Source organism: Carcharodon carcharias, chromosome 12 (assembly GCF_017639515.1).
Source record: "Carcharodon carcharias isolate sCarCar2 chromosome 12, sCarCar2.pri, whole genome shotgun sequence".
Classification (NCBI taxonomy): Eukaryota; Metazoa; Chordata; class Chondrichthyes; order Lamniformes; family Lamnidae; genus Carcharodon; species Carcharodon carcharias.
Genome location: NC_054478.1, coordinates 52,949,325 through 52,972,786, shown reverse-complemented (window position 1 = coordinate 52,972,786; position 23,462 = coordinate 52,949,325). Strand labels below are relative to the sequence as shown.

Below are 23,462 nucleotides of genomic sequence, written 5' to 3'. Positions count from 1 at the left end.
ACATTAAATTCTGATCTACACCTCCTTTTCCAGAAACTATTCTGATTCTTTAATAGTTCCTTCTCTTTAAAGTTGAGCACATAACAGATCTGTTAAGATTTTTTCTTGCAGCTTGAAGTTATGCTCATGCGCCTATATTTTTACTGGTTCTGAGTAACTGCCCTTTGTAAATATAGGCACAACATTTAATATAACTATCAGGATGCATAATATAACTAGAGAGATTATCTATTTTACTTATGTCAGATTCTCTAATACATTGTACAACACTATCTGCCAGGCATAATATATACTCATATTAGGTAATGCACAAGTTTATGATCTATACTCAATTTGGATATGAAATGCTTCTTTAGATTTTTTATTTACATAAATGATGTTAATGTGAATGCAATTTGTTAATCATATCTGAAATTCATCTTTCCATCCCCACGAAATTGCTTACATTTTAAAAAAAAACATGGAAAAATCTTTTGGCTCGTTAGAAACCTGATTCAGAGAAAGTTAATTTCTGCTCTGTTGTAGTTTATACATTAAATTAATTTGTACCTTTGGACTCATGAATTATTTATTACTTTACAGTGCTTTATTTTTGGAGAAATCCCTAGGTTACATGAATATGCTTATAAGTATATTTATTTAATTTAGCTATTTCCCTGCTTTACGTTCAGCATATGAGACCAACAAGAACGAAACCTTACAAATTGCAAAAACTAATGCCAATAGATACAAAACATGACATTGCTTACTTTTCTGGAGATTATATGAAGTCAGATGATACATGGAAGGCATAAGGAAACTAACCTCTGATAAAACACCTGGTCTATGGATCATTATTTATTAGAGAATAGGCTTATAGAACTGGGGCTTGTTTTTTACTTTGGAAATCTGTAGACTTTTAGGGAGTATCGCTGAGGTACTAAGTGGAAAGATGTATTGACCTGCCAGAAGTACAATGCAGATTAACCTGAATGATAACAAGTCTTAAATTATGAGGACAGGTTGCACATGGGGTGGAGTTTTCCCTGAATTGTACTAAGCACAGTGGCCAGCATGCAAACAACATTTTTCCTGCCGACCTCAGATTTTGCGCCATATTCTCCTACCTCATTAATAATGAATGCATGGGAAACGCGATGGATCGCTGGTCAATGGTCTCAGATTTGCCCACCACGTCGTCAGCTCAGAGCTTCTTTGTTCCGGGTGCCATATTTAAAATGCACTAGGGAACAACCTATTTAATTTCTACAGACCACGACTATTCCAAGCAACGGGTGGCCCCAAAAGTCAGGAAGCGGCAGCCCCCAAATGTAGTGATGTCTCACTGGAGTGCATTTTGGACGCCGCTGAGGACCGCCGAGATGTCCTCTACCCGCGCCCCCCCCCCAACCCTGTCCACTGGAGGTCCACCAGAGTCACCAATCTGGCCTGGGAGGCGGTGGCAGTGGGGTCAGCGCCAATAGTACACAGGGGAGGTCAGCCATCCAGTGCAAGGATGATGAACGATCTCATCCGTTCCGCCAAGGTAAGTCAACCACCTCACCAATCTCAACACACTCCCAAACCCTTCAAACATCCACAGGGATCTCACACCTCTCTCACACACACTCACATGTCTGTCAGGCTCATATCCTCTGGAGCTCGCGTCCTCATCCTGTCCATGACTACGCTCATCACAAAAACACTCCACGGGTCCTTATCATCTGCCATGGCCTGCTCACACTCTCTCCAGCTGTTTTCATGCAGGAGAAGCTGGTTCACTACACAGGGGAGAGGTCCCAGACTGGAGGGGGTGGAGTGGCCGATATTAGGCCCCTCATTCATTTTAAGGAGCATGCCATGGAACAATCGAGATCATTTATGCTGGTTGGTGAGGATGTGGACCGTTCCTGCAGCAATGGTGAGGTTGGTAGCAAACACCCATGTGAGGACCCTGCACCAAAGCATTTCTCTCTCAACACAACTGTGAATGCTCTATCTCCTATTTTTGACTCTGCTGCCATGCACTAATTATCTCTACTTTGGTTCACAGGGAGCTCTGCCAAGTGACTGGTGCCTTCTGCCATCAAATCCCTTAGCTCCACCCAGGTTCTCACCTCCAGCCAACAAGACACCTCTTCCATTGAAATAAGAAGCCTGGAAGACCCATCACATCACTTACCCACACCCTCCACCAGCGCAGAGACACACATCTCAGCCAGACCGAGATGCAGAGCAGTCTCGGATTCACAATCTGGTGGTCGCCGCGTGGACACGAGGCCGCAGCAGGAAGAGGCAGGTCCAGCCGAGCTCCCCAGTACTCGGAAGACTGCGGGGAAAGAAGCATGTGTGAGGTCTGATTCAGATGAGGAGTCTCTGGATTCGGCCTTCCAACTCGTTGTGGAGAGTCAGCAGAAGGTGGAGTGACATAAAGCAGAGCTGTTGGAAACCCTCTACAGAGTGGCACACGAGTCAGAGGAGTGCATCCGCCAAGCTTGTTGATGAAGTGGTGACCATATGTGTGTGCACAGAAGTCGCCATGGGAAGGATGGCGGGCACCATGAAGGCCCTGGTCCAGCAGAGTGCAGAGATGCACACAGACATGTACTCCATTGCAGTAGCCAATGGTGAGTTCCTTCAGTGGCTACGCGAGAGGGAAATGGGGCATTTCGACATCGTTCCAGGTGCTCCGCCCTCTCAAGGAGTCAGGTCAGGGTCCTCAGACACACGAAGGGTGGAGGAGTGGCAGCTGGACACCCCTGGGTCATCGACTTGGGAATCTCAGAGGGTGTCTGCTCCCCTTTGCCTATGACCCCCTCAACCTCATCCTCTGTCACCGCAAAGGGAGTAGCTGGCCCACTGAAGGACAGCCAAAGCAAGCAGGAGCCCTCGAGGCCTCAGCTCTCCAGACGACGCATGTCAAAGTCATCAGAGGCAACCAGTGCACAGGTTGTCATCACCCTGCTATGGATGTCAGGGCAGCACCTAGAAAAAGCGGTAGGCCTAGAAAAGTTAAGAAATTTTGATCACAAGTGGTTCCGCGGGTGAACAATATTTTCTCACTTTATAATCTGAAAATATTTTCACTTTCATTGAATAATGTATAATGTTGTCTTTCAGCTTCATTTACAAGCTTTGTGAATCCTCCCCCGCCCCACACGATCAGTTCAGTTGCATGAAGCTGGACCAAGGTGAATATCTGGATGGAGAACTGTGTGTGGTGGGGCCTTTTGGAGTCTCATGCAAGCACTCTCCCACACATGCATTAACCTTCATCCATCACACTGATCTCACTGTCCTGAGCATTTTCAGTGCTGCCCGCTGGGCTCTCTTTCAGTTGTCCATCTAAGCTGACCTGCATCTCCATCCACTCACGGATTGCACTCCCATGCAGCACCTATGCCCGTCCAACACCAGGCTCTGCTCATTTTTGATTTCTGTGAAATGGTAGTCATTAAGCTTCTGATAAGCTCCCCATCCTTTCCCCTCCCCCAGCCACCCATGTACTTTCCCCCATCACAGTGGACCTCCTGGCACCACCTTCTTCCTCCCCACCATTACCCTACAGCCCGAATCCTTCTCCTTCAGGAATGTCCAGGTGAACATGCACATTCCCTACCTTCGTGAAAATCCCACCTCCACTGACATTGACCTCCCTGATGTCCTCCTACCCACCCCCAAGGCCCATGTTTGCCTTCATGTCCCCAACAACCACCCTCATTGCCCCTTCTACCAGTACTGATGCACCCTCACCCTCCCACCCTACCTGCTCCCTGTGCCCCCTCTTACACTCACAATTCCATCCTACCATACTCTCCCTGAGTTCACTCCCCAGGAAGCTCATATTGGCTCGACAGACCCCTCACTTGCATGTTCGCCTGGACATTCCTTACACCTTCCCTCCTGCATACACTTTCCCCCCTCCATACACTTTTCTCCCCCCCTTACACTTCCCTGCCCCTCCCAACTTTGCCCCCCAAACACCTTTGCCCCCTCATGTCCCAACTTCACTCCCAGCACCTTCACCACCCCCCTCTGAATTTCACCCATCCCTCCCTAACACCTCCCTCCCACTCCCTTACCACTCCCAACCTCAGCCCCCCAGAACACTTTCCTCCCATACTCACACCTGGATCTTCCTCTTGCCCACCCCCACCCCCCTTTACTGCTCATCCATACCTACCCATGGCAACGTCCCTAGCAGATGGTGCCAGCCCATGGCGAGGGCCCTGGAAGATGGCACAAGCCCATGGTAAATTCCTTGGAAGATGCTGCAAGCCCATGGTGAAAGCCCTTAAGTCCCAAAGTAGGTCCAAAGCTTCAACGAAGTCCATGAAGATCTGAAGCCTCAGCGAAGTCAAAGCTGCTACATGGGGACATCCCATCTTCAGAGAACTTCTTTGCAGTGAGTCCATGTGCATAAGTATCCACCCAACGTGCAGTCCACATGTTCCTCCAGGGTCCGGTAGCTGTAGGTCGCCAGCATCATCTTCCCTTCGGATACCTGCGATCTGAGTGAGGCCCTAAAGGTAAGTCCTGACTTTTGCATGTCACACTTGTCCAGATGTGTTCTGGACCAGCGTGTTTGCCGGCCAGTATAACAGTAAATCGGGTGTGGGGGCAACGATTCCTGTCAGGCCATACTTTGCATCCTGCCCATCAGTGGGATGCAAATTGGTTTCATGCTAGCCTCTAGCATGATTTGTGATCTGCCATGGCGGAAACCATCGGTTGTGATTTCATGCCGGCATGAAACCAATTTTTGTTCCTCCCACCAAGTGTAGGCCTGATCGTCGGCTTGAGGATCAGCATGGATTGGAAAATGAAATTATACATAACTTATTTCATAAATTATACCAGACTGTCTACAGAAACAATTATTATAGTTTATTCTTTATATGTTAACTCTTTTTGTATTGTATCCGTTCTGATTAATTAACATCCAACGGGGTTTGGTTTAATATAATAATAATCAAAATGAGTTGGAATTTTTTTTATTCATTATTGGGATGTGGACATTGCTGGCATGGTCCACAATTATTGCCCATCCCTAAACGACATTAGGAAGGTGGTACAGAAAAGTTTGGGTTTGATAATTAGTTTGTAGTTTGGTTATGGTAATGGTCAAGTAATCAAACTATATTAATCAATTAACTCAACCCGATATTTTGCTGAACTGTATTCAAAACAGGACACTAGGTAAGTCACATGACTAGGCCCCTGTTAAAATTGTGTAAAGTAAAACAACTGCAAAATTTTATACAATTAGTCAGAACTAGTTTAGTCTTTTTAACTCGTAAATATGTAACCATCTTTGTCTTTGTAAGTATAGAGTTGAGTTCTGTAATCGGTTTTCATAGCTATATAGTTTTTGTGACTTGTATTCTTTATGAACCTCTAATGTATTAGGCTACATCTTGTATCTGTAATTCGGTACCTTAAGTTTAACACACCTGTCATCTTTAGGCACTGATTTTTGTATGTATTTATATAGACTTTATGTAACCTCCGTAACTTTGTAATTTCTATTAGACTGTGCACCACTCTGCACTTTTTTACAATATTTTAATTAAGTTGTACAAAGCACAGGGAGATAAGTGCTCTACAAGACACCTAGGCGTTAATTAAGCATCTGGGTTACTGAGCCTAAATGTTAATCAGTTGTGCCAGACACCACACTCTCTTATCTCGAATAAGCAAATGCTGATATTAAAAGCAGATGCAGAAACTACCTTTAAGGCCTGTTATCTCAGTGGGAATTCACAAAATTTAATAAGACAACAGGAGAGGTTACAATGAGAGAGATGGCCCTATGAATAACTAATACAATAGATAATCATCCACCACCTAAACGAATCAGAATCTATAAACAGGAGAAGCCATCCACAAAATAGTTTCAAAAGAACTAAAAAGCACAAGGTTTGAGCTATCAAACATGCTGAATTTGAAAACTGAACTGAAGACTGCTTTCCAGCTGGAGCAGAAGATCATAACACTCAAGAGTCAGAGAAAAAGAGAAGACCATGTGTCACCTCATGCCCTAAACTGAATTGTGGAGCAAGAACTGCATTAAGCCAGTAAAGTCACTGCCTAGCTTTGTTAAATATCACTTTGGTTGCTTTGTAAATGTTTCCTGAGTTACTCCACTAGATTATCTCTTATTGCCTGTATGATCAAAGTCTCAAAAGAACAAATTACTATTGAGTAAGAGGATTTTGAGGTAACACCCTTATAGCTGACTTCTTGAACCACTGCAGTTTGAAAGTACACCCATAGTGCTCTTCAGGAAGCAGTTCCAGGAGCTAAAATATTTCCAAGACAGGGTGGTGCACAATATGGAGGGAAACTTGCTGGTATTATTATCCCTGTGCACCAGCTGCCCTGGTCCTTCTAGGTGGTGAAGGTTGCAAATTTGTGAGGTGCTATCGAAGAAGCCTTGACAAGTTGCTTCAGTGCATCATATAGATGGTGGTGAAGGGAGTGAATGAGCTTTTTGAGTGTTGGTGTAGCAACAGTCATCCAAGCAAGAGGAGAGTATTCCATCACATTCCTGACCTGTGATGGAAAGGCTTTGGAGAATCGGGAAATGTGTTATTCATCACAGAATACTCAACTTTTGAATTGACATGGAGGATGTAAGGACAAGGAGTTGTGAGTGAGAGAATAACTTGGCACTAAATTGACATAGGGGCTATAAAGGTCCATGGAGACGGATGTGGGTCATGAGCTGGCATTAGGTTGGCATAATGGCTGTAAGGGGCCTTGAGGATGGGTTTGGTGCTTGAGTTGGCATGGAATATATGAGGCAATATTGGGGGTGAATGGGGGCATAGGTTGGCATGGAGAGTACAAGAGACAATTGGGGGTGGGGGCCTTGGATTGGCATGAGTTGACATGTATGGCATGGAGAGTGGGTGGGGGTGAGGGCCAGAGGGCCTAATGTTTAACTGGGATGAAGTTCCAGAGAACTGAAGTGGGCCTTTTAAACAGTCCTCCTCGGCACTCGGCAGCCCATATGGTCGCTTCCAATCTGTGTCTGGGGGCGTCGGGGCAGGTTCCAACTAGCATCTGCTCCCCCAGAGAGAAAACCCTGACATTCGGGGCACTTTTTCCTGAGGCAGGTGCCGCCAACCAGGAAGTTTCTCAACTTGTGCTACCCGACTAAGGAGTAAAAATCCAGACCTAAGACTCATCCACATTGCTGTAGGTTTGGAGTCACATATAGGCCAGACAAGGTAAAGGCACCAACTTTCCTTCACTAAGGACAGATTTTTAACAATAATCCTGTAGTCTCATGGTCCCCATTATGATACTAGCTTTTTTTTTCAAATACAGGTTTATATTTATTAACTGAGTGTAAATTCCCCAGGCTGCTGATGTGGGATATGAACTCAGATCTGCAATCATTAGCTTAAGCCTCTGGATTTAATTTGTAACCTTGTAGGCTATCGTATCATAGATAAAATGTTGGTGTGGGTTTTTTTCTTGAACGGACTTTGGGGAGCTGGCTAATGGAACATGCCATTGAGGCACCTGCTAATCCTGCAAGGAGGCTCAATCCATTCGAAGGGCTTGGCCTCATTAGTATTTGGACAGTGACTTGCACCTGGAGTTTGAGCACCTGGGGGCAAGCTCACTAGGGGAATTACTGGGCAGCACAGGTGGCCTCTAGGCTGCAAGAAGGTAGGTAAGAAATGAGAGGAGGTGGGAGGAAATCCTGTTCTCTTGAGCGGAGGATTGTTGAATAGCCCAATTGGCTGACCCTAGAAAATTTATCCTGGCTTCACAAAAACAAGAAAGAAAGTGTAAGACTGCTGTATGGCAAGGCTAATGCTGGTCAGAACATGAGCTGTGCATGCTTTGACCAGTTTGGTCTGAAAATGGCATCAGGATTCTACATGTCATAGAACCTCATCAAACACTTTGAATGGGTCTACTGCCTGACCGAGGGGTCTGCAGTCAGCTGTGGAGACCTTTGCTAAGATCACACTGAGGGCAACAATGATTTTTGCCTGTCTCCGACTGTCTCCCTGTCACCTCACGTGGATTCCAACTGAAGTTCCATCTCTCATGTTTCGAACCCACCCAGGATTATAGGTATCTCCGGGGCATACAGCGCTCCTCAGACTGCTGTTCTCGTCACATCCTGAGATCCGCACTCAGTGCCATGCACCACCAAATGAACACACTTGACCCCTCCATCCAGTAGCACCGACTCACCCTATCTCTAAGCTGTCCTTGCCCCCAGTTTCATTTTATTATTTGTCTCATCTGACGCCTCAACAAGAAACTTTGTCCTTTTCTTTCAGGTGCTAAGGAATGGCAAGCTCCAACAACTCATCAACACCAATGCCCATCCACCCCTGCACATCCCTCTGACCCCATTCCGGGTTCTGGCCATGTATTCACCATTCCCACTGACCCTCCCCTCTCTGATGTTGAATGTTCAGTGCTCAGCAAAGGACTCAGTTTCATACTCTTGCGCCCTCACCTCAATGATTTCCAGGCTTGGCACGATGCTGAACTCTTCTTCCACCGCCTTCGTCTCCGTGTTCACTTCTTTGGGCAGGAGTCCTCGCCCATTCAACGGATCATTTCACCCACCTACAATATTCTCCCTCCACCTGGACCCCTCCCTCTGGATTCTTACCCTGCTCTTGATCTTTTCATTGAGAACTGTCGGCGTAGCATCAGTCATCTCAATTTCTCTGCTCCTCTCACCTACTCTAACCTGTCTCCTTCTGAACTTGCTGCACTCCATTCTCTCAGGTCCAACCCTGACTTTGTTATCAAACCTGTTGACAAGGGTGGTGCTGTTGTTGTCTGGCGTACTGACCTCTAACTCGAAGAGGCTGAGTGCCAACTCGCAGACACTTCCTCCTGCCTCCCCTGGACCATAACCCTACCACTGAACAGCAAGCCATTATTTTCAGGACTCTCACTGACCTCATCTCCTCTGGAGATCTTCCCTCCACAGCTTCCAAACTCATAGTCTCCCAACCTCGGACGGCCCACTTCTATCTCCTACCCAAAATCCACAAACAGGACTGTCCTGGCAGACCAATCATGTCAGCTTGTTCCTGCCCCATGGAAGTCATTTCTTGCTATCTTGACTCCATTCTCTCTCCCCTTGTCCAGTCCCTTCCCACCTACAACCACAATTCCTCTGATGCTCTACATCATATCAACAATTTCCAGTTCCCTGGCTCCAGCCGCCTCCTCTTCACCATGGACGTCCAATCCCTCTAGACCTCCATCCCCCACTGGCATGGTCTGAGGGCTCTCTGCGTCTTCCTTGAACAGAGGCCCGAACAATCCCCATCCACCAACTCTCTCCTCTGTCTGGCTGAACTTTGTTTTCTCACTGAACAATTTCTCTTTAAACTTGTTTCACTTCCTCCTAATAAAAGGTGTGGCCATGGGTACCCGCATGGGCCCCAGCTATGCCTGTCTCTTTATGGGGTATGTGGAACATTCCTTGTTCCAGTCCTACTCAGGCCCCCTCCCACAACTCTTTCCCCAGTACATTGATGACTGCTTCGTTGCTGCTTCATGCTCTCATCTGAACCTAGAAAAAATTATTAATTTTGCTTCCAATTTCCACCCCTCTATCACTTTCACATGGTTCATCTCTGACACTTCCCTTCCCTTCCTTGAATTCCCTGTCTCAATTTCTGGTGATAGACTATCCACCAATCATCATTACAAGCTCACCGACTCCCACAGCTACTTCAACTACAGCTCTTCACATCCCGCTTCCTGTAAGGACTCTATCCCATTCTTTCAGTTCCTTCGCCTCCATCGCATCAGTTCCGATGATGCCACTTTCCAAAACAGTTCTTCTGACATGTCTTCCTCCTCCCGTAACTGAGGTTTTCCACCCACGGTGGTTGACAGGGCCCTCAACCGTGTCCGACCCATCTCCCGCACATCTGCCCTCACACATTCCTCTCCCTCCCAGAACCATGATGGGATCTCCCTTATCCCCCTTGTCCTCACTTATCACTCCACCAGCCTCCGCATTCAAAGGATCCTCCGCCATTTCCACAAGTCCAGCATGATGCCACCAAACACAGCTTCCCTTCACCGCCTCTGTCAACATTCTGTAGGGACCGTTCCTTCCGGGACACCCTGGTCCACTTCTCCATCACCCCCAACACCTAAACCCCCTACCACAGCACCTTCCCATGCAACTGCAGAAGGTGCAACACTTGGCCCTTTATTTCCCCCCTCCTCACCGTCCAAGGGCCCAAACACTCCTTTCAAGTGAATTAGTGCTTCACTTGCACTTCCCTCAATTTAGTCTACTGCATTTGCTGCTCCCAGTGCGGTCTCCTCTACATTGGAGAGACCAAACGCAGACTGGGTGACCGCTTTGCGGAACACTTTCAGTCTGTCCACAAGCATGACCCAGACTTTCCAGTCACTTGCCATTTCAACACACCACCCTGGTCTCATGTCCACACGTCCACCCTTGGCCTGCTGCATAGTTCCAGTGAAGCTCAAAGCAAACTGGAGGAACAGCACCTCATCTCCCGATTAGGCACTTTACAGCCTTCCGGACTTAACATTGAGTTCAACAACTTCACATCATGAACTCTGTCCTCCTTCCTCACCCCTTTTTTCATCCCCTTTTCTAATAATTATTATATATTTTTTATATATATATATATTTTTTTCTTTTCCCACTTATTTCTATTATTATTTTTACAATTTATTTCCATATTGTTTTATCCCCACTTTTTAACCTATTTCGATTCCTTCTCCCCACCCCATGCCCAATAGGGACATCAGTCACTTGCTCATCCTGCTTTCTACCCTTAATGTCACCATTAGCACACTTTAGCTAATATCACCACCATCAACACCTCTTTGACCTTTTTCCTATGACTTGTTTGGCAATCTCTCCTTTGCCCCAACCTATCACTGCCCCTCTATCCAGCTTCACCTGTCCCACCCTCCTTAAACAGCTTATATTTCACCACATTTCTATTTCTCTTTAGTTCCGATGAAGAGTCATTCAAACTCAAAACGTTAACCCTGTCTTCCTCTCCACTGATGCTGTTGGACCTGATGAGATTTTCCAGCAATTTTTGTTTTTGTTTCAGATTGTCAGCATCCGCAGTATTCTGCTTTTGCCTTAATGATTTTTGCCTTCCATTTTTGTGGAGCTATCTCCTGTTTCTGCTGGGCAGGAGGCTTGAAAATTCAGTCTGTTACTTCAACTCCAAGGGCAGAATTTTCTGCCTTTCGGCCGGGCAGGCCCGACCCAATCTCCGGCGGGCAGGGAGCCGATCTCCACTGGAGAAGGGGGCCCCGCCGCCATTTTACATGGGCGGTCCAACTAAGGCCCGCTCAGCGTGATGTCCGATGGGAAGCGCTATGCGCTTCCTGTGCAGGCAGGGGGGAATTCCCTAAAAGTAAGAGTGCGCTCTTTCACATATGTGCATGAAAGAGCGTACATCTCCATGCGGCTAAGTGCTGCCTCAGGGAGATTGCTTTCACTGCTAAAAATATGAAAATTAGAAAGAAAAATCCCTAACCTGTCCCCCTCATGTCACAATGTCACATGAGATGGGAGATGTTCATAATTTACATTATAAGTTTATTAAACTTCTTAAATCCCTACATGAAACCTCACCCCACCAGTGGATGAGGTTTCATGCTTTTTCTATTGCCCGCTGGGGCTCCTGGCCTGCTTGCCAACCTTAAGGTTGGAAGGGCAGATCCTTTAATTGTTTAAATGACTCTGTCAATGGTCTCAATTGGCCATTGACAGGTCGGTGGGCCGGCAGCTGATTTGGCTGCGCCCCCGCCTTCCTGAAAATTTAAATGGGGCGAGATGACATCGGGGGTTCCCACCAACATCATCCCGCGTCATTTTACATGTTGGCGAGCGGGCCCCGCACCCTGCTCGCCAACGCCAAATTTCAGGCCCAAGTCTTAGCCGACATTTGTACTTCGTAATAATGCTGCATTAAGTTTAGACATGCAGAGCTTATGCTGATAATGACACAGTCTTTAAAACCATATAAGTGAGGATGTCAGCAAATAGGACAATGCCTAACAAAGGTGAGCATAGATTTGGGTCCAATTAAGCTTGGCCAAAAGAAAGCTCAGTTCTTGCAACTGAGGAATATATCAATTTTCCTTTCAGCAGCCAAGGCTATTGATCAATGATCTGGATGCACTGTAAATTTGATGGAACACATTTTATTTAAATTGAGAGGTTTTTTTTTCAATAACTAAAAGAGTTAAAAGCAAAATACAGCACATCATAGAATTTGGAACTGCTCTGGTAAAGCTAATTGTATATCCACAGGTGATTGCGCTCCCAGCAGAAAGACCACATACCAAATCAAGTGAAACTTATTTGTAGTGTGATGCTGAGAAAGAATGTTAGCTTGTTGGAGAAATAGTGACAATGCTGTGAAAAGATTTTACGAGTGATACAGCAGAGCTAATGGTGTGGCCTCAGGGGACTGCAACAAATACAATCTGTAACAGTATCAAAGTAGCTGCAAAAGCCCTACTGTAAGGTCCCTACTGTGAAACATTGCAGATGTGGGTGCTGAAATGTACAATGTATATTGAAAACATTAGAAAAGTGTCTTTCCAGGTCAGTTCAGTTCTTCACTAGGATACATCATATTACATGTCAAGTACTTCTGTTAATGGAACCTCACTCCAATATTATTGCTATGAAGGCAACTGCTACAACGTACAATGAAGCAACCAGGAACTTTATTCCCCCCCACCACCCCCAAAGATTCTTAATTATTATTAGTAGAATTAAATGAATCAAATTATCTATTTAGCACTTTCAGCTAGGATGATATATGAGTGGATATGTTGTTTACCTGGGGTTAAGAGGATGACCGAGATGGTGATGAGAGAGCACACAGCAAGGATCACCAGCAGGGCAATGGCAATTCCCTTCCAGTTTCTTTGGGGAGGGCTTGCACCTCCTATCTCCTACAAAAAGTAAAAATAATATGTTTTATCACTGAAATTTCATAATCATAACATATTATTCACAATGTGAATAACACAAGCATTAAGAACTCATTGCAGAGTTGATCATCATAATGATTTTCATATTTATTTAATTATTCAAATTGCACACACACTTCAGGGCAAGCTAAGATTGAAATGTCTTCTTGCTTTTCACAACTGTTTGATTTCTTTAAGCACTAAATTTATAACAATGATTAGATTTTTCTTGCCTTTAAGTTATTTGTGCTTATTAATGGTGATGAATCCAATCTAACAGAAACAAGGCTATTTAATCCATCCAAAACTGATACACTGGCTCACTCTGCAGGGCGGGATTGGTCCTGAAAACCTTTCCTAAGTTATTGACAAGGAGCACTTTTCTAAGAGCATTCAAACTCTATACATTGAGGAGTTCAATCACAATATAAAGGGTTGTTTTCTTGATTTTGGAGAAATGTGCGTTTACAGACCACTTTGACTGTAAAGGGAAATTCAGTGGAACAAAGCAACATTTCTAAGAAAACAGGTAGCAAGAAAAACAGAGCAAAATTTCAACAGAAATCTCAATCGCAATTTTAAGGATGTTTCCTTCAACATAATTTGAGTCACATTTTCATAAGCCACAAGTTTTAATATCCTATACTGGCTTTATCAGTTCCAAATTATACACACATTATATATCTTTTAGAAAGTATCTTGGTAAAGCACAACTCTGAATGACCTTTACCTAATCCCTATGAATAACATGGATACCATGCAATACCAGTTCTGAATAATTCTGTTCATTATAAACAGGGGTATGATTCAGTCTTCTTGTAGTCTTAGATTATTCCTGTTCTCAGTAGCACTACATGTTTCATTAATTGGCATATATGCTTTGACGTAATACCACCACAATAACTGAGAAGAACTAGAAGAACATTCAAAAATTAAATTTCTAAACATGTATTTCTATAGCATCTTTAAAGCAGTGAAATATCCCAGAGTGCTTCACAGGGGCATTATCAAACTAAATTTGACACTGAGTCACATAAACAGTTATGTGTCATAAAGCTGCCCAAATATAATCAGGTCACCTCTATCTATAAATCTGTAGACACTGTTAATTTATTTCTATGCACTTAAAAACAATAAACTACATATATAGGGTTACATTTATCACCCATGAGTGGTCAGTGGGTGAATAATATAACTTGTGCCCCTGTAGATTTATGAAAGGAATCAATACCACTAGAAGCACACTGAAACATGTGATCTTGTCATATTGCAGAGGGTGCAGAAAAAAATTGCTTTGGTCAGCTGTGTACCTTAAATACATAGAAGTCTGTTCGCATACTTAATAAACTTTAAACTGAGCTACTGAGAAATTCACAGGTTGATGTACAATTTAATCAATATGGGATTTACACTCAATTCAACTACTTAAGTAGAGGGTACAAAAATAAACTGAAATTGATATGTGAAGGTACCACTTTGCATACAATGCAATGGAGCTGTTATTGGGAGTTTTACATGGATCAAATGCAGTCGACAGGAAGTGGGATTAGCATATGGAGAATATATGGACCAGGTCAGACATGCATGATCCAGACAGTCATTTAAAATCATGCATTTTGCATTCACTTTTGTATTCCAAACATTCCAAGCTCCTGTGTCCACATCTATTGTCACAGTGTATTTATTGCCTCCTGCTGTAGTGCCACACTGTTGGAAAGATGTAATTACAGCATTACAAATTTACATTGGTGGTTACCATTTAAAAATATGGAATGAGAAATTAATGATACAAAAAGTTGGTAGGAAAGTTTTTAATATATTAATCAATATTAGGTCAAGTAATTTGGTACAGCATAACATCATATGACACTTTCCATGAATTTCAACAATTATTCCATGTAATGTGATTTGTCAGAGTACAATTTTGCATAAAGAGTTCCAGAAGAATTAAATGCAAGCTATGGAGAATGCACAAGGGAGTGGGACTAATTGGATAACTCTTTCAAAGAGCTGGCACAATGGGATGAATTACCTCCTTCTGTGCTTCTGAAATTTTGATTAAAAAAATAATTGTTTTTGAGTGGATTTGAGTGATAACAAATCACTTGCCTCAATCATTTTTATATAATCGCTGGAACTATTTTCTTTCTTTTGTAAATTCACTTGGAAGAAAATGATCAAAATGCAAACATTCCTAATGTACATTATACAAGCCTACTCTAATAACTATGCTGCCTTCAACATCACTAGAACTAATTATATTAAGCATCATTAAATCCATCTTTTCAATTGATTAATGTTATCCAACATTCTTCACTGACTTAGTTTTAAAGCTAAGAATAAGTTATGACGACCAGTGTAGATTTATATTCCAAATTATAGTTACAGGTCATTATAATGTATCTCAGACTTATTCTTCCAAGCCTTGAGGTTTTTAAAGGTATTTTTCAAAACTATATAGAAATTTTATAATGTACAATTCAGCATAATTAAATATATATGTATTTCTTATTTTTTTGTTGGAGTAAATTAAATACTAGGTTACAAAATTTTTCAGTATTTTTGTTTGTCTCCCATTGCAATTCTGCTGAATTACCAGAATAGCTTCTCAGAAAAGCTAAAACTCATTGCTTTTGGAATTTTTGCAAGTCCTGTACATGGCATGTGTCATTGGGTGTAGTGTCAGGAGTATGGATTTTGTACATTAGGAGTTCTTGCTCCACTGACTCGCTCGTGAAGCAGTGTATCTCTGAGCCAAGTGAGCTGGGGCATAGCAGCCAAAATTTAGGCCATAGTTAGGCCCAAAATGATGGGTTCCATGATAGTGAAACAACCAAGGTTCCCAAAGAAATGGCTGTATTTTTTGTTTAGGACACAGCCACATAAGAGGTCAAAAAGGGTAGCATTAATGATGGGGGCTTTTCCAGAAAAATGTTGGAGTATTTAGCCACATATGCCAGTCAGATACCAGAGATGCAGTTAGGCTAAAATGGTGGGAGGGCACTGCTGTGTCCCGAGGAATTTCAGGACCTACTTTTAGAATTATTTTGGTTGATACTATGTCACTAAGTAGAGATTACAAATTCAGCTTAAAAAAAAATTCCACCAAGTGAATAATTTAGATTACCACAAGGCTTTATCAGATATTCACAGAAACCCTAAAAACAATATACTGTACTGTGGCTCTGGTCTGTGGAGCAATGTGATATTGTTTTGTTTACCATGGTGCCATAGATGGAACATAAGCCCTCAGCACTGCCTGTGTGGGGGTGGTGGTGGTGGCGGAGCGGGGTGGGGGGAGGAGGGCGAGCACAAACTTTGTGCATGCTTGCGGGTGTGCGCTGGAAAAGTTCCTTGAGGCACAGAGCTGCCTCAGGGAGATGAACGTTTTTCAAAATAAAAAAAAGATTTTTAAAATATTATAAAACATGTCCCGTCATGTGACTCTGCCACTTGAGCAGGGGCATGTTATTAGTTAAATTTAAAAATTTTTATTTTATTTTCATTTGCTGTTGGAAACCTCATCCCGCCCGTGGATGAGTTTTCCTGAAGGACGCAGAGGCCGATTGGCCTTTTTGCCTGCCCGCCAACCGCAAGGTTGGACACACAGCAAAAAATTTCATTTAATTACCCCTTTAATGACCTCAATAGGCCTTTTAATTGTTGGTGGCCGTGCTGCCGACTCCGGCGCGGGCTCGCTGACCGAAATATCGCGCACGTGCATGATGACATCGGGACAGTCGCCTGATGCCATCTTATGCTCAGTCAGGTCGGGTGCGCGCTCGCCCGATGAGCGAAAAATTCTGCCCATAATATAAATTTTAACCCTCAACTAACATCACCAAAGAAACTGATTAGTCACTATCTTAATGCTGCTTATGGGACCTTGATGTATGCAAAATAGCTGCCACACCTGCCTACTTAACAATAGAGACTTTACTTAAAAAGAAATTTGTTGTTTGCAAAACTCTTGGGGCCATCCTAGGGAAGTGTACAATGTCTCCTATTAATTTGGGTCCGCTGTAGAGTCTTGAGTCCAGTGGCATCAATCACTCTCATAAAATCAGCCTAAGCTTTTATCATAGTTACACTGGCTAATATCTATTTTCAGAATATTGGGGCTTGGGTTACAACAGAACCTCTGTGACCTGAATCGTATTTCCATGTCTTTTCTCTAAATGCAACACAAGTAATGCAAAGCTTCATTCAAACCATTAAGTTGCTTTATTCCTCAATAAGGAGAACATGAGGAGGAATTGTTATGGTCAGACACACCCAGGTCACGCAATAAAATTTACTTCTTCGTAATAACAAAAATGTTGAACATGCTACACCAACACACTTCAGTGAACTGTCTAGTTTGCATTAAACAGACCCAGTAGGAAAATCATTTGGGTCAATTTACTGCTGAGTTGCCAGTATCGGTCACAAAATCTCTTTTGTTCCAAAGTAAAGATTGATTTTGCATAATATTAACTAATATTTTAATTGGCAGCCACTGGGCCCACTGATGAAACCTAAGCATAGCAATCAGCCAATTTTAGTAAGGGGGCATTACATACATATGGTGTGATTTGGAATGCCCCCAAACTGTCTTTACCAATATGGCAAAGCCCATAATGCAGGCACATACGGGTGTTGTGCCTCTACATTGGTGCTTATTGACCCCATTTTCTGCTTGGAAAATAGGTGCAATGAAAACCAGTTTCTACCCGTACATTGTTGTCATTCTGAACTCCCATCCAGGAAGAACCTCCTCCTTTTTCAAAATCCATTTCCTTTTGCAGCATCCTAATCCCAAAAGTCAGATTGTGGGGATTTTTTTTTTGGCGTTTGTGTCTCTTAATCCCCGCTTCACACACTAATAGAACAAAGGCTTTTTCCAACATAATAGGCAAGATTTATTTTTTGATTATGCAGACAAATTAATGGATCTTTTATTTGGAGAAAAACAACTCCTGTTTAGTGCATTAATCAGCATTCCTCTGGATGCCCTTATTAAAAACAAGAGAGTACATATTGCCTTTCAAAACATGGCATTAAAAGCAACACTTCCTCCAAAATCTTTCTCTGGAAAAATTATGAAGCAGTACAGCATTATATAAATGAGTTTGAAGTACAAGGAATCTCACTTTACTTGGGTCCAGTATCAGCTCAAGCCCTGATTCTGAATTTATGCTGCACTTATACTCCAATCGCAGAGTTAGTCTAAAGCCAGGCAATTTCACCCTGACACTACAACCATGGTATAAATGCATCCTGTAACTAAATATATCCATATATTTATTTCCTTTACTTTTGCAGTCTCATTTGTGCCTAGTCCATCCCCAATACTCATTCAAGCCATGACTGACCAGTGACATGTGAAAATTAATACATATTTGCAAATTTAGTTTGATTACATTTGAGGCTCATTAGGATGGTACTGGTGAGTTTTAGGTGCAGAACGATCAGCCAATTCAGACAGCGGCCAAGGGTTTCAGAAGAGTCTAGGAGATGGGGAGGTGGTCAGGGTGGGAGCTGAGCCATGGCCAGCAGTGTAATAAAGTAAGTTTTAAACAACCTGAAACTTACCTTTTGGGTGGCAGTCTCCACCAGTCACTTATTCATCCACAGACAAACATGCAATGGGCATAATGCTACTGGGAAGTCTGTACTGTGGATATTTATGGAGCAGCTCAATCCAATGCGGCAAAGGTGCAATTTTGGTGAGGGATAAGTGTACAGTCAGATGGCAAATATTAGATCCTTATGACTGTAAAATGAGTGCAGCAGGATCAAATTTCCAAACCCCCTTGTTCTTTCTCTTTCTCTATTAGTGAAAGGTCTTAAAAGAAGTGGCTAGTGAGATAATTGATGCATTAGTTTTAATTTTCCAAAATTCCCTAGATTTGGGGAAGGTTCCGTTAAATTTAAAATAGCAAATATAAAGTCTTTATTTAAAAAGGGAGGGAGACAGAAAGCAGGAAACTACAGGCCATTCAGCCTAACATCTGTCATAGGGAAAATGTTAGAAGTTATCATTAAAGATGTTATAGCAGGGGACTTAGAACAAATCAAGGTAATCAGGCAGAGTCAACATGGTTTTATGAAAAGGAAACATGTTTAACTAATTTATTGGAGTTCTTTGAAGCAGTCACATGTGCTGTGGATAATGGAGAACCGGTGGATGTACTGTACTTAGATTTCCAGAAGGCATTTGATAAAGTACCACATCAAAAGATATTGTAGAAAATAAAAGCTCATGGTATAGGGGGTAACATACTGGCATGGAAAGAAGATTGGTTAGCTAGAGGAAGCAGGGAGTTGGCATAAATAGGTCTTTTTTCTAGTTGGCAGGATGTGATGAGTGGTGTGTCACAGGGATCAGTGCTGGGGCCTCAATTTTTTACATGGTTTGGATGAAGGGACTGAAGAAATTGTGGCTAAATTTGCTGACCACACAAAGATACGTAAGAAAGTAAATTGTAAAGAGGACATAAGGAGGCTACAAAGGGACATTGGTAGGCTAAGTGAGTGTGCAAAGATCTGGCCAATGGAGCATAATGTGGGCAAATGTGAAATTGTCCATTTTGGCAGAGAGAATAAAAAAACTTATTATCTAAGTGGTGAGAGATTGCAGAGCTCTGAGATTCAGAGGGATCTGGGTGTCCCAGTGCATGAATCACGAAAGGCTAGTAGCAGGTAGAGCAAGTAATTAGGAAAAATATCACTTATTATGAGCGGAATACAAAAGTAGGGAGGTTAGGCTTCAGTTGTACAGGGCACTGGTCAGACCATATCTGAAGTATTATGTACAGTACTGGTCTCCTTATTTAAGGAATGATAGAAATGTGTTAGAAGCAGTTCAGAGAAGGTTTATTAGACTAATACCAGGAATGGGCAGGTTGTCTAATGAGGAAAGGTTGGACAGGTTAGGCTTGTATCCACTGGAGTTTAGAAGAGTCAGTGGTGGCTTGATTGAAACACTTAAGATCCTGAGGGGTCTTGACAGGGCAGATGTGGAGAAGATGTTTCCTCTTGTGGAAAAATCTAGAACTGGGAGTCACTGTTTAAAAATAAGGGGTCACTCATTTAAGACAGACATGAGGAGATTTTTTTTCTCTCAAAGGGTCGTGAAACTTTGGAACTCTCTTCCTCAAAAGGCAGTGGAAGCAGAGTCTTTGAATATTTTCAAGGCAGAGCTAGATAGATTCTTGACTAACAAGGTGGTGAAAGGTTATCGGGGGTAGGTAGGAATGTGGGGTTGAGGTTACAATCAGATCAGCCATGATCTTATTGAATGACGGAGCAGGCTTGAGGGGCCGAGTGGCCTACTCCTGCTCATAATTCGTATGCTTATATGAAAATCACTGAGTCACATTCACAAGTGAATTTAATGTGCTCCTCCCTCCTTCTCAGGCCATTTTTCTGTTTGAAAGTTAATCATGATGTGGTGTGAAATGAAACACATCTTCTATTCAATGGCTGTAAAAAAACACTCTCAAAATCAGGAATTGCATGAATTGGGCTTTCAAAGTGAGATTTCCAATTAATGAGAAATTGTGCATAATTCCGTGCTGTGACCTTCTGCATGATAGAGCTTAGTTTGGACTTAATTTTTCAAATATGGACAAGAGGGTGGGATGGGGGTGGGGGTGGCAAGGTGGTGGCGGTGTGTGGAGAATGTCCCAGGCATGCAGTTGTCAGGACAAAAACAGAATTACCTGGAAAAACTCAGCAGGTCTGGCAGCATCAGCGGAGAAGAAAAGAGTTGACGTTTCGAGTCCTCATGACCCTTCAACAGAACTTGATTGAAGTTTTTTTGTTTTTATTTATATATGCAGTTGTCAGGTTTGGCTGCATTCAGGGAGCTAAATTCCCTGAAAGTGATGTCATGCTGTGATCCCAGCATCATCCTGCCCTCTTCCGGCTTTAACCTGGGTGGTTTTGAAGGCAAGAGCAGAACCATCAGGTAAGGCATTTAAATATTATAGTAAGCAATTAAGTTCTGCTGTAACCAAGGATTCTGCATCTTACAGACAGCAGATCTATTTTCTGAGCTGTCTGGAACTGTCCCGCAGCACTGAGGCATGTGCACAGTGGGTAGTGAAATTGAAGAGCTGTCACCATGGCCAGGTGAGAGGCTGCTGTTCACAGCACTTCCTCTCAGGGCATGCTTTCACTGCTTGACAGTCTGCCAACTTCTTGGAAGTCACTTCACCTGCCTAGCACTTCACTCACCTTCAGCTGTACTCCCCAGATGCCAGCCTTCATCATGGCATGGGAGCAACATATTCATTTTGCACTTCTGATGAAGAACAAGAGGAGCGGCAGCACAGACACAGGAAGCACGAGCACCAGCAGGAACAACATCCGCACCAGCTGCCTTCTCCCAGCCACATAATAATCCACAGGGCAAAGGGGATGGACACAGAGATCCAGCCCAAAGGAGGCAAGACTCAGCACAGGGTCTACAGGCAGAGGATCGTCTCTCTCAGCATATCTGTGCACCAGTGCCTCAGGAAGAAGGTGTCCACAACAGCTTATTGCTGACATTTGCAGCCTTCTGAAACAAGACTCCCTTCCCACTGAGCCAGGTGGGCACACGTTGTTAGTGGCCATCAAGTTGCCTGACACTGGAGTGCCACTTCCTTGTCTCTGTCTCTCTCTAAGGTTATGAACTCTTCTCTCCTTCTAGGAGAAAAATCAGAAAGCTCTGAGTGCTGGCATTGGCTTGTGTGGATGACAAGGAAGGACAACATTTGTGGATGGTGACTGTGAAGCTATGGATGCGAGAGGTGAACAGGATGAGGGTGAGTGTATGGGTTGGCTGCTCAGATGGAGATGAAAGGTATCTGGAGAGAGAGGAATGAGTGGAGTGTTCTGAGGATTACTGTGCAGGATATTGCTGAGAAAGTCAGAGTGTGTGGGGCCATGGCACCTGAAAGAGTTATGCCAATCACCTTTCCCACTCTCCTGATGTCCTGGATCCTCTTGGTGCACTGTTTCCAGGTTGGAGGGACCACACTTCTGCTGATGTCTTCCCTAGCCACTTCCATCCATGCCTGCTTGGTTGGAAAAGTAGTCCTCTTCCTTCCATCCTTGGGAAAGTTCATTTCACTGCAATCTCCCAGATCCCACAATGAGATATCCAGGTAAGAGTGAGGGACTGGGGAGAGCAGCCTTCATGGGTCCCCTCCATTACTGTGCCTGCTGCAGATTCAAAAATCCATGTGAAGGCGGGCCATTCTAACCCGTGCTAGGTTCCCTTTAATTAGAAATTCTTCCTTTGAAAGAATTAACATATCACTCTGCCTACGTTCCCGAATCGGCCGGGAACAAGGAGTTGGGATGCTAATGCCATAGCTTACTTAAAGAGCTGAAGTGTTCCCCAACCCGTTAATACTCCTGCCATTTCAGCAGGGATGTAAGGGAGATAATTTCTTCCAAGTCTTAAAGATATAAATGGGCACCGCAGGTACTGATCAAAGTTCATTTTCATTTCACTTCTCTAGGTTGGTTCATGTCTGATATTATTTCTTTTACTTCTCACATTAGCATAATCTCTCCTTCCCAGCTGTCTAATGATCTTTCAATTTGCTCTGTATCCTGGTTACTTGCCTATTTCCATTACTTTACCTCAAACTGCAGTGACACTGGTTTGAATCTCAAGTACCACAGTGATCACACAGCTTCAGCAGCCTCTCTGCATACTAAGCAAATGGTCCACAAAAATGAATAAAGCACGCTAAAACTTTTATTAGAATTAAGGCAACTTTAATACAGAGTAACTAAGGGCAGAATCTTCTGTTTGGCGTGCGGGGGCGGGCCCCACATGCCGACATGTAAAATGACGTGCGGTGACATCGGGTGTGTATCGTCATTCTGATCTTCCATTCTGCGGCGCGCACCGGAGCCGGCTGCGCGCCTGCCAAACTGTCAGAGGCATGTTAAGGCCATTAATAAGCTAATTAAAGCAATTGTCAGGGCTGCCTGTTCAACCTTAAGGTTAGTGGGCAGGTGAAGAGCCCAGGCAGCCTTCGCATTTATCAGGAAACTTCATCCATAGGTGGGATGAGGTTTCATGAAGGGCTTATTAATTAATTAAAATTTTTCATGAAAATTCATCAACATGTCCCAGCTCATGTGGCACTGTCACATCAGGCGACATGTCTGAATAATTTTTATTTTTTCCATCTTTATAACAGCTTAATCTTCCTGAGGCAACTCCATGCCTCAGGGAGATTTCTGTGCTCTTCCTCCATCACGCTCATCCTACTGTCCAGAGCATTTTTATTGCTGCCTGCTGGAGTTCTCTGTCCCACCCTCCTGATACACCTTCTTCTCCCACTCCCAGCTGGAACTTCCTTTCCCTACCCTTGCTGATCATTCTTAGCAGCCCATGGCCAGGACCGCGACGTTCCGAAGCAGACGCCAGACATTAAAAGGGACCTCCCATCTTCCGTGAGCTGCTTCGCGGTAGAACCACGTCCATAAGAATCCACCCA

General features: G+C 43.5%; 1 protein-coding gene across 1 annotated transcript in view; it reads right to left on the bottom strand.

The window, feature by feature from the left end:
* Positions 1-23,462, bottom strand: part of LOC121284675 (inactive dipeptidyl peptidase 10-like) — an 864,551-nt gene that overhangs the window by 752,387 nt on the left and 88,702 nt on the right. Inside the window, exon 2 of the mRNA XM_041200234.1 lies at positions 12,840-12,954. Coding sequence (XP_041056168.1) covers positions 12,840-12,954 — 115 coding nt within the window. The remainder of the gene's footprint in view (positions 1-12,839; positions 12,955-23,462) is intronic.